Raw genomic sequence first — 12,784 nt, 5'->3', positions numbered from 1 at the left:
GTGCAGTCGATCAGTGCCGAGTCAAAGTGAAAGAAATTTGACAGCATCAAAGTCGAAGAAGACGAAAAAGATACATTTTCTCCTTTGTACACGCCCCTCAGCAATTTTTTGATTTGTGCACTTTGAAACTGAACAGATTAAATAGAAAACGAACCAAAAGTATCAATTTAACTCTGATTCGGACTAGCAAAATGGACTATGGCTTATGAAAGCGCCCCTTAGATTTTTTAAAACAGTATGTCGATTGGCTTGTGGCTACCATGCGACACAGTCTGGTTATCACTTGTAGTTGGCTCATTGCAGAAAGAGAGTTGTTGGCAACTGACCACTCCTCAGGGAGCAAAAATCTCTGTGGGACAGTAGAAGCTGGTAGTGCTAATGTTATTAAGTGAGATCAATTAGTACTTTACTCTCACAGTTTCAAATGTCCACAAGTTTTGACACATACAGTACTTCAGCCCTGTTACACTAAAGTGTTGACAACTCTCATGCTTTTGGCGTGATGCTGTCAGACTCTGTCTCACACTCTCTTGCTTCTCAGCCAAATGGCACGCCACAATTTAAACTGTCATTTAAAATACAGCGAGAACCAGTCTAACCCGGTGAGTATGATGGGAGGAGACCAGATTCAGATTGGGTCGTCAGCAGGACAGAAAGGCTAAATCCTCCTACATCTCTTTCCTCTCGTGCTGTCTGCACACACGCTTTGGCACTTTCTGAAAATGTAGACATTCCAGTTGCTGTTCAGATACCGCCACCCACATTTCATTACCCAACATACTGTATATCTTCTTCAAATGCTACCTAAGTTGCTTAATTGAGATATAGGCTATATTTGTGATAGCTGGATGAGCTGTTCATGCAAACATGCCAAAAAAAAAACACTGCTAATTTAGCCAACTAAAATTAGATAGTTAGTCACTGATATTCAGCCCAACTGCTTTCACCATAATATTTTTAAGTAGGATTATAGGTTATTTTGCCAAAATAGTTTTGAGAGGCGAGAGAATTGGAAAAGCAGAGGTGAATACATGGGCAATGAAGAGGAGAAGGAAAAGAGAGGAGATTGAGGTGGAAGAAACAACAGATGTCCAGAAATGAATGAAGAAGAGGAGAGTGATGGTGGAGTAAAGAGAGCTTAAAGATCCCCTCCACTCAAAAATGTTTTTTTCTAATGTTTATGTCCGCTATAATGTCTGGCCGTGACTATACTGACTTGTATCTGTGCAAAGTTTGTTGCCAGTGTTTTCACATTCCTCTACTGAAGCGGGAGATGTATGTACTCTTCCCTGAAATCTGAGATTCAAAAGTACCCCTGTCAAAAAAAGGAATAGTGAAACAGTCTTCGACACAACAACTGGCAAAGAAACCTGAAACCTCCAGCGCAGAGCAGACTTGTCAGTACAGAGAGCTGGAGTTTGCATTAGCATAGAGAAATACTTGACAGCGAACATTGGAGAGTGTGCCTTTTTTGGATGTAAACTGGACCCTGGAGCTCCCTTCCACTATCCACAAAAAAATCCCACTAGATATTATTGTATGTTTCACAACTACTAATGAGGTGTCAGCCACTGCCTGTGACAAGCTAACAAACAACATAAACAAATAAAAGATGCTAACCACATTTACCATTCTGAAATGTCTGCTAGTCGCCGATTTTGGTGCACAACAGACTTCTCATCTGAGTCAAACATGTATGGCTGAATCTCTGCAATGTTTCCTCTGACTAAGAAAATAGACCAGACACTGAAACTCGCTACAGATTGTGAGCTGGTTGCGGAGCACCGTGTTGCCATCATGATGCGCACTGCTCAACCTAGCGCGAGCAGTGGTGGGCGAGGCGACACCAGATCCAGAACTTCTCAATGTGGGAGAAAGAGTAGATGTACTACCACCCCCTTTTGAGAGTTTTTTTTTTGTTGTTTTTTTGTTTTACTTTTTTAATGGGAAAACCATGTTAAACAAAATACTAATCATAGCAGGGTATTGTTATATACTTTAAAACAGGGGTCTCCAACAAGTAGCTTGTGAGCTACCAGTAGCTCAGTACCTGTGTCTGAGTGGCTCACTAAAGGTTACAAGAATATGGACATAAATTTGATAACCCAAAGTCACATTATAAACCAGTTTAAATGTCTATCCAATCAAATTCACAGACATTGCACGCTGCTTTCAAATTTCATGACATCAGCGACGCAGTAACATTAGGAAATGTTAGCAGACCAGCAAGCGTACGCCAGATTTGACAATGACCGCAGAAAATAGCCAGGCCAATAAAAAGCAAAAAATATACTATTTTAATGAGGAATTGGTAATGACACATGTGTGTCTCATTTGCGGTGCAAGCATGTCAGTCGGTAAAAGACGTAACGTCGAGCGTCATTTCACCAAAGTCCACGGCAACTTTTCATGGGACTTTACGGCTGGTAGCAGTTTACGAACGGAGAAGGTAAAGGAGCTGAAAACAACGCTTAAAAGACGACAGTCTCTGTTTACCAAACTGACGAAGAAGGCCAACGCTGCAGCAGAGGCTTCGTTTAGTGGCGCACATCCTAGCGAAACAAAAAGCCCTTCACCTATGGCGGGATTGTAATAGAAGCGATTACTGCGGTGGCTGCAATGTTATTAAAGGACCATGAAAGTAAGACAGAAATTATGTCTGCTGTTGGCAATGTACACAACTTGGTGGCGCTACGTGTAGCTCTCGGACACTTTCATTTTGTCAAATTAACTCTCAGAGGAGAAAAGGTTGGAGACCCCTGCTTTAAAACATGTCTGAAGGGGAACTTTAGTTTAGTTACTTTAGTAAGCTGCCATCGGCTCTCGGGTTTATCGTATAGAGAACCTTTAAAGGAGTGAAGTAAAATTAGATGAAGTTATATCATTTTACCAGTTTACACTGGCAAAAAGTACTATCATGAACTTTCTGAAATCTGTTATCGGGATATGTACTTTTCTTAAGTGATACCAATCAACCGCAAACTGTCATAACTGCATTGTTCTGCTTAAGATCTGAGTGAAGAGCTAAACCTGTGTACATACTGTAAAATATTTCACATTATGTTTTTCCCCAGATTCCCCAAAGATAATAATCATTTCATTCAGGCATATCAAAATTTGTAGCCGACTCATAACTAAGGTTTTTCAGTCCAATTTGCTCGTAGCTAAAAAAATATGCATCAGCATCATTGCGAACTAGTTGTGGTTCTGGAAAAATTGAACAATGGGATGTTTATAGAAAAAAAAACAAGTGCAAGAAGTTAGATTATGAATGTATGTTTATGCTAAGCCGGTTAAGGCATTCATGAGGAAGTCATGCTTGATGGGGCTTCATCTTTCCCTTTTCCTGTATCTCTCTGGTTGCATCTTTCAATCTAAAATCAAAAATCCCCTCAAATAATTTGAATAAAAGCCTCTGATTCTGTTTATCAAGATTCAAATTTAGTTCAAATATACAATAGACACAATATTCCCACTATAGGATTTGTGGAGTCCTCTAGCGGATTGTTTAAAATGGATGAGCGGCTACAATATCATGTGATACGTAATGTCCTCTAGTACTGGTTCTTTGGAGAATGAATATTCCTATGTGTAAAAGTGCTCTCCCTCCCTGTGGTTTATTATGGATGAGGGGGTACTGTATGGTTGTCATAACTCTGCTTTATCTACAGCCAGCAGTCAGACAGCCCCACTGAGGGGGAGTTCACAGTTCATAATTGATCATCCTTCCTTTCCCTATCTCCTTCGTTCTGCTCAGGCTGGGGGGATGAAGATGAGGAGGAGCAGAAATAATAAGGGACACTCGTGGCTTCTCTTTTTCTGTCTTTCTCTTAAGTTTGGAGGATAACTCCACCATTGACCTTACTCACTCTGAATCTCTTCATGGGCTTTCATTTTCTCTCATGCTATCAATCTTGATCTTCTCTATTGCCGTTTTCTTCATTATTTTCTTTCTCTCCAGTCATTTCTGCCTTTTTGTCTCTCAAGGGAACAAGTGAATGGTAATGAGATGAGACAAGATTAGGCTTTTCTGTCATTTTGGCTCTTAACATATCACTGCCTGATATCCAAAGCCATGTAACTGAGATTTGGGGGATTTTCATGCTTTGAATATGATTGAAGGATTATATGGTCTTCTGCGGTTTAAGACCGTTCTACAATCCTTTATGAAGCCCTATCAAAACCCATTGTACTCTCCAGAAATGCTCGGTGGTCAGTGTCATTCATTGTTCTTGGAAACATGCTGAAGATACAAAATGATAGTAATTATAAGCTGCAGACTTAGCTAAGCTAAAGACCCTTCTTATTTATTGCTACATTACTTACAGGGGGAGAACGAGTTAACAGTTGTGCACACTCTGTGCACAGCTGGAAGTTGCCCAGTATGACTGCAGCCATCTAAGACTGTTGTTGCTAAGCGGCTCTCCTGGAGCTGTTGGATATGTTTTGTGTCTTTTTTAAAGCATTTCTCCTATCCAGATGTCCCTGCATGGTCGAAGGATCTGAATCAGAAACATTTTGATCACAACTTTGTCTTCCATTTGCTCTCGCAGTTCCTTTGAAAACAGTTTTTTTTGACAGCCATGACAGAGAGATATATATTATTTTCTACATAGTCCATCACCACTGCACTATACTGTTTCACTGCATGCACTTGTGTCAATGGTTCTCCCTCGTTAACTTGTATTTAACATTTCACGTGTTTGCATTGTTTCATTTTGTCTGGCCAAGAATCACCTTTGGACACATATACAACTCACACCATCATCAGGTTCTTTCCCTTTGTCGTTCAGGAAGTGTGCAACTCCCATCATTCTAGCCTCTCTTTCCTTCGGGCCCCTTTGTTACATTTTTGTGTTTAAGGACACTAGTGCAGTGCTGGTTGAAAACGTGCCTGTCCTGAATGGGCCGATTGTTTGGCCTCCCATATTGCTGCTTGCAGCTTTCTCAAGAACCGCTCTTTCAAACAACTTCACACTCAACACTGCACTTCCTTGGGTCCTGAGCAATACACCTGCCATGACATAGTTGCATCCCCTAGCAATGCTAGGGTATATGTGTCATTTCGCCGCAACATTGACAGAAAGCGAGCTGTACCCAGCATGCTGTTCGGTAGTGTAACAGTTAATACGGGTCCCCTCTCAATACACAGTTAATACATAATGCACCACTAATAAATATGCCTCGTAGATCTCAAGAGCTTGCATTCGACACTGCACTTCCTTAGGTCCTCAGCAATACACCTATATAGGTGAGAAGTTGATCGGATGAACGGTTGCAGAGAAAATGCAGACGGAGGCTCCTTCCATTTTAGTGAGACCATTGAAAGTCCTAAAATATTGAGGGGAAAGTACAGAAAGGAGAGGGTGACAAAGAAGAATCAAAGACATTTAGGGGCTGTTGTGGGAAATTGCCAAAGGTGTTGGAGAGAGAAGAGAGGCCAAACGAAACAAGATGCTTTTTCCAGATTTGTTTTGTTTTTCACAACTTTGAACCTCTGAATACAAGCAAAACAGAGGGATTTGGTGTTCTCATAGAAAAGGGGAGAATGGGAAGGAGCTGCGAGGGTGAGAAGAGGAGTAGGAGGAGCAGAAAGTGTTGAAGAATAAATAAAACCAGCTTTTGTTCCCCTCATCTGCAGATAAAGAGAGAGAGGGAAGGATTTGGTGTCTCTAGGGGAGACGTATGGAGACGGAGGGGTCGGGGGGAGAAAGGGAGAAAGGGCGGAGAACAAAGTATAGGGGTCAGGGAAGAAGTACCAAGAACAATTGAGGATGAGGGATTTTTGCTTTTTACTCTCATCTTCAAGTAAAACACTAAAGATGAGGATTTGGGGCCCTAAGGGGAATAGAGAGAAGGGGAGAAAGGGGATGGGTTGAGGTTGACGGGGGTGTCTGCAGACTAAAACTTGAAATTTATGGAGTAAACAACTCGTGATTCACTCCATATATGAGCTGCAGGGCGTTTTGGGGGTTACAACTTACCCAAAGCCTTTGGTTACAGGTAGTTGGACTTGGTGCACATATTTGGGGGGCACTAAACCATCCTCAGGACTGAATGATTTTGTAAGTGATTGTTCAGCTTGAAGGGAGATTTTGATTGATGAGAATGGATTAACAATAATGCTACCTGTGCTCAAATGCTTTCATAGGACTGAACGATTGAATATGTCATTGAAAACTAGGTGGATATGATGCTTAGGGAGTGTGATAGAATTTCTCAAGCTGTAAGTAAGTCAAACAGCCGTGATTGTTGCATGCTGGTTTTAAAGGTTGAATAAATGATTTGGTTTAGGTTTACTTTTTATAAACCAGATTATACTAAACCAAACTAAACCCGAGAGTTCATATCGTATATTAACCAGGATCACGATTTTGGCTTCCCACAATTAAATTAACAATTTCGAGCAATATAAAATCAATATTAGAGAGAGAAATATAACCTGTTTAACTTCCTAACACTAGCTCTAAGCAGCTTATAATATAGAATTAGAACTACTAATTCCAAGATTATTTTTTTTATCAATAAAATAAATAATTTATTTCCTTATCATTTAGAATTGTGTCTTTTTATATAAATAACCACTATAGGTGACAATAATAAGGTCAGATAATTAAATTAAATTTTTTGACAGTTGGAATTTAGCACAACATTGAAGTGAAAGCAGCGCTCTGCTTATTTAAATGGAAATTTTAAATATTAGATTTTTTATATATTGATCAAAATAATCGTGATTATCATTTTGGCCATAATCGTACAGCACTACATATTATGTATTTTGGTCATATTTTAATGTATAGATTGAAGAAGCCCATGAAAGGTTTACAGTAAGTGGCCTCAAAGAAGTCACAGTATGTGAGGTGAACTCTGCACCAGTATACCTTCTTCCTCCCAGGACCCCGTGTGTGTGTTGATGTGCTACACTCGAGAGCATGTGTGATTCGTGTGTGGCACTCATGTCAGTATGTGTGTGTGTGTATGGTTACGTGTCACATTTATTCAGTCTTAACTGTTAAGAGGCTAACAGCTTTTAGAGCACGCCACCGCCGAAAGTCACACTGGGTGTTGGTTAAGTTTGTCCCCAGAGAGACAGAGACAAACTGGCAAATTGAACGTGCCAAAGGAAGAAAGACGGACACGCCTGTTGAGAGGACAAATCTCAAAATGATCTTTTTCCTTTTAAGTTTCAGCGTGTCTGTGTGTGTTTGTATTCCTGTGCATTGGTGCATCTATATTTGTTTGAGTGTGATCCTTTGAGTGGGGCACTCTGGGTAATTCTTGCCCGCCGATGTTTCTTTGCATGCCCTTGACTGCCCGCTGTGAATCTTAATTCTCTTTTGGCCAACAGATCTGCCTTTTTAGCAATTTTCAGCATTTTCTCTCTGTCATGCATCTTTTTTTTGTTGGCTTTGTAATTCAGTTCCCTTCAGGGGTTTTATGTAAGCAACTGTTTGGGATTTTTGCCACGTTTTACCCCCAAAAGCCAGCAAATAGACTACTTACTTGTACTGTTAAGAAAGTAGGTACCTCAGAGCACAAGGCATTCATACAAGGTTAAACCTGTTAAATTATTTCAGTTTCTTATTTACTGTATAAATATTTCTTTCTTCTGATTTTATCTATTTTTAAAAAATAATTATAATCAATTGTAGATCCAGAATTCTGTTTACTCACTGTATTTCAAGAAAAAGAGGAAATATGTGTATTTTTAACATTCGAAACAGCATCAATTAGATGTCAGAAGCAAATGCATATTTGTGCAAATGGAGCGAGGGCCATATATCACCCTAATGAATGCAGATGAGTACAGCTATACCAATGAAGCCTGTATAATACTACCCCTAATCACCATTGATCACATCCCAAGAGGACTCACCAGCCTTAATGAACGTTAATTACATTCAAATGAAATCCATTGAGATTAGTCAATGAACCGGTGGTACCTATAATATTACCCCTAACTACGATAAAGTATGCGTGATGGCTTATTTATGTATGTGGGTGGTCTGCAGGCAGAGTCGCATCCATCCTGTCAAGCGGGCTGCCATGTGCAAATGAAACGGAATCAAAGGAGTTTTGCGTGATCGGGAGGCTTAAAAACAATCTCCTAAAAACATATGCACACATACACACAGATTCACACAGAAACTGGCCTTTGCACACAAGACGCACTCGAGCACACACAAACACAGATAATCACCACACACATACACAAAGACAGCAAAGGCTGTCTCGGTTGGTGGCAGTGTTACCACCACCAGGGACGATAAACGTCAGTTCTCATCTCGTCACAGCACGACCCCGTGCACTCGCAGAGGATGAATGGAGATCCATGGATGGAGAGAGGGAGAGAGATTGTGTCCTAGGGCTAAAATTAGCAATGATTCCTCCCTCAAGGTTTTGCAAGGGCATGCAGAGTACGTGCAAACACACATGTATGCACAAAACAAGCACACACAAACACGCTTTTTACTCTCCTCTCTCCCTCCTTCCATCTGCTGTGTCTAATAACTGTTTTTGCAGATGATGTAGACGGTGGTTTTTCACTGCTCAGTGTGGTGATAATGGGAAAAGTAGAGCATATAAAACAAGACCTAGAACACTTAAAAAAGGAGGAGTTAGAGACATTTAATTTTACAGGGACTTTTATGGAGTGGTGTCCAACCAAGTTTTTGTTGTTGTTGCTGTTTTTCGTATTTTTCTTGTCAAAAATATTGGCTGTAGGTCTTCTGCAACAATAAATGATGGAGTTGTTGATATTGATTTTCTCCTCACTCTGTTATTATTCCCTCCCTATTCACTCCTTCTCTGAACCCTGCTCATTCCTCCTCCTATCCCTTTCACCACCCTCCTCCTCTTTCCACCCTCTCAGGAGATCACAGACTACGACTTGCAGGAGTTAGTCTTGAAGTCGATCGGTCGGCTGACGCTGGTGCGACAGACGTTCCCCATGCCCCAGAACACAACTCAGCGCTGTGTCAAACACAACCACAGGATTAACACCTCCCTGTGTGACCCTAAAAACCCCAGATCTCACCAGCTAGAGGTGAGTTGAATTGGTTATTTGTCCATAAGGCAGGTCATGGATTTTCAACAAATCAAATAAGCATACTGGTTTTATGCTCAAGTGTCATAATGAAAGTACAGTGACTGATTCTGTAGCTGGAAGCCACCAAAAATAGAGTGTATGTGTCTTATTTACCGGCTGATAAGATAGTGGTGTGCTTTGGAGACTTTTTTGACATAAAAAGTAGGCTATGGTAGAAATATTGTTGAAGTAAGCTGGGGGTAAGTAGTAGGTAGGTAAAAATAAATGACAAACGTAATTATACTTATTAAATTAATGAATTCAGTGTCAGAGTTGAAATAGTTGCATGACGTTCTGGATTGTTTTTTTATTTGATTAGACTTGACTATTCCACAGTATCAATATGCTAATTCACTTTAAGTTATATTCCAGTGAGTTGAAAAGCTGCTCAGTTGTCGCAAAAGAAGCTTCAGTCAATAAGATCAGTGCCAGCCAAATAGCCAAAGCTACAGTAGGGAGTTGTTGTTGGCCTGGTCTCTGACATTCTGTCTCCTTGCAATGTAATTAACTGGAGGGATGATCAGAAAAAGAAAATTAACTCAGTCTAAATCAAGACTGAGCGCAGCGGGAATACAGTCAATTGATCGCCAATTGCATTATTGGGCAACTTTGCCCCCAATAAAAAGCAGCACTATAATCAGCATAACATAATGCATCAGTATAAAAGACTTCAGAAGAAATAGAGATTGGTTTGTGGTGATATCACTCACAAGTATATGCACAAATCCATCACATAGTTTGGAAAATATCCAAGCTAATTTTCTTCTTAACATGTCACATTTTCATGTTTTCAGAACACAGTCATCTTGGAGGCTCATTCAGATGCAGTGACTCTAAACTACCTTTTAGATGAGCCAGAGCTAATTTCTTAATCCTCTCCTGTACTATACAGTATGTAAGCTTAATTGGTGTTGAATATGCAACACAAAACCTTTACAATCAGAGACAAAAAAGGCAAATCTTAAATGGCGGAACCATTATTTTGTAGGTTTTTATATCATTCTGTAGCTTCCCAGTGGTGTTGCTTATGTTTTCAATTCAGAACATTCAAATTTTGGTCAAAGTATGTATGTTCTACTGTGAAAATACCATTTTCCCAAGCCCGTCTAAAACCTTTTTTCCCACGTGACCTGATGTGGGAGGTTTCTGCATGATGACCCTGCTACATGTAGAGTATATATACAGCCTTATAGTCAGTGTAATAACGTCACATAAAGTAACTTATACGGCGGTCAGCATGCTCCCAGTTGAGCAGCAGACAGGAGTACCGGCACAGAAGCTAAGCAATGTACTGCTGTGGACGCCACGTTAGTTTGGATCGGAAAGTCACACAATAAAACAAACAAACTAACCTGTTGATGCAGCAATATACCCTACCAGCACTCCTGTGTTCCTCAAAGTAAAATTACTGTTTTTGTGAATGGAGTCTGGTCTGGTCTCGAAGACTGCGATATAACAGCTTCAGTCCCCCTTCGGAAAGGGCTGTCTGATGGCAAGGTAAAGCTGTGAAAATATTCTAAATGCTGTATAGCGTACATTTAAACTGATATTGTTTTTTTAGGAGGCTAAAATACGTTTTTCTGCTGCTCCTGTCCACAGCCGCTTTACCTCGCCGTGAGACGGCCCGTTTGCAGCCCGTTCCGACAGTAACTGAAGCCTTTATGTTGCGGTCCTCAAGACCTGACCAGACTCAATTCACAAAACAGTCATTTTACCTCACAGAATGCGGGAGTATACACACAACATAACTTCAAAAAATCCAAACAAACCCTTTCAGTTATTTCCAAACTTAGCACTGCTAACTTTGACTCAGCTAGTGCTAGTGGTCACAATATTAATAACATTATTGATTAGCTTACTCTGGAAACCTACGTCACGTTTTTGCAATGGCTGAGTAGGCATTTCCATTTGAAAGAAACGGAGCAGAACACATAATGGACCCGCCCTTTAACTTTGCCACATACGGTGAGAGTCCTATAACCATCATGCATGTGTGTGGTACACGTGTCTCTGAGTTACATTCTGTACATGCACACACCTTCTGAAATACTTTCAAATGTTTGTTTACACACTGCTCTCTGGGTTTTCATGTCAGCATATTTCAAAAGTCAAAGTCCCAAACTAGTTGTATATTTAAAAGATGCTCTGGTGCTCCATTTCTGTCTTTTTGAAACTGCTCCCAGTGTTTTAGTATGACATTTCAACATGTCTCCCGATCCAAAAAGCTTCCCATTACACCAGGCTCGCTGATTTGACATTGTTACAGCTCATGCCTGTGAGCTTTTTTTACCTGGAACATTAATCATTTCGGAAAAAGCTGGTTCATACCCTTATATGTGTTTATCTCAAACCACATAATTCAACTGACAGTATGGTCGTGGAAAACACAGCGACAGTTTTTTTTTCTCCACTTTCACATTTTCTTTACTTTACTAATATATCCCCCAGGGTGGCAATATGTATGCAATTATTACCCCTTCTTGTGTGTATGTGAGTCATCAAGCTGCCATCAAATAGAGTGGAGAAAAGGCAACACACTCTTATTTATGTGTCAAGACAAAAATCTGAAATTGAATTAATGTGCTGTTGATTTATGTGGATGCCTGAGACCCTGGGGGAACACATTTGATGAAAGTTGGAAATACATTGAAAAAAGAAACATGGTCTTAATGTTTATGTGTAAATCTCCCTTTCAAGTCCTAAGATGGTACCGTTGTTGGCGTTCACCCACTGTAATCAGTGAATGGACATGCATATTTGTTTTTCAATCAAATAAAATTTAATAATGTAATGAAATAAACCAAAAAATGCCTGTAAGGTTAAAAAGCTCAATACATAAAGGTTGATTAAAGCCTATAGTGGGTTTGAGCCTCGCCATACAGTACATTATAATACAGCCATTGTTAACTCCTGGAGGCTCTGAAGCATTGAGTAATGCACGTGCCTCTCAAGTGTGAAAAGCTATCATCAAGATTCAAGCCCTTGCAACGTATTCATTATTATTATTATTATTTGTTGGTCAGAGTCCAGGCGTAAGTGTTCATTCTGCTGCAGAGGGCCGAGGTTGTGCATGTGTTTACAGTACGTATGTGAGTGTAACTCCTGTCAGTCAAAGACAATGTGTTTTTGAGTGTGTAGAAAACATTATTCATGCACAGTTGAAACAACACTGTACACACCGTGTGTGTATGTGTGCGTCGGTGAGCGAAAGCGAGCGGGTGAGTGGGTGGGTGGGGAGGGGATGAGTGGTTAAATTTGAGAGGAGAGGAAACGAGGGATGGGAGAGAAAGACCAACAGAGAGAGGGAGAGACAGAGGAAGCAGATCATCTCAGCGGTCAGAGAGTGGCCCAGAAGCCCAATTTCACACTGCACTGAAGCACATCAACTCAGGCTGACCACACACACACACACACACTCACTCACATATATAAAGCTCGCTTGGAGTGCAGAACCCACTGATCATTGAAGCTCCCCACAGAGCAGTAGATTTTCACTTTAATTTTCAGAGAAAAAGCAATAGGCACAGAGACAGAGAGACAGAATGATAGATGGACAAAGACAGGAAGCGGAAGACAAAACTGTGAGAGCGAGGATACTTGGAAAGAAGTGAGGGAAAAGTCACTATAGTTTTTTCTTTTGTTCTGTCTGTCTGCCAGTAAACTATTTGACAAGTAACAAGGCACATACATTTTGTC

At 40.4% G+C, this 12,784-nt stretch overlaps 1 protein-coding gene across 6 annotated transcripts in view; it reads left to right on the top strand.

Annotated features, from left to right (window-relative positions):
- Positions 1–12,784, top strand: part of grid2 (glutamate receptor, ionotropic, delta 2) — a 560,240-nt gene that overhangs the window by 364,782 nt on the left and 182,674 nt on the right. For all 6 annotated transcript variants that reach the window (XR_005207895.1, XR_005207896.1, XM_037778044.1 and 3 more), the window contains one exon: positions 8,873–9,046. Coding sequence is in view for 4 of the 6 variants with exons in the window: in XM_037778044.1 (XP_037633972.1) it covers positions 8,873–9,046 (174 nt within the window). In the remaining 2 variants the exon portion in view is untranslated. The remainder of the gene's footprint in view (positions 1–8,872; positions 9,047–12,784) is intronic.

The sequence above is a fragment of the Sebastes umbrosus genome, chromosome 8, assembly GCF_015220745.1.
Source record: "Sebastes umbrosus isolate fSebUmb1 chromosome 8, fSebUmb1.pri, whole genome shotgun sequence".
Taxonomy (NCBI): Eukaryota; Metazoa; Chordata; class Actinopteri; order Perciformes; family Sebastidae; genus Sebastes; species Sebastes umbrosus.
This window is presented reverse-complemented; position numbering and strand designations above follow the sequence as displayed.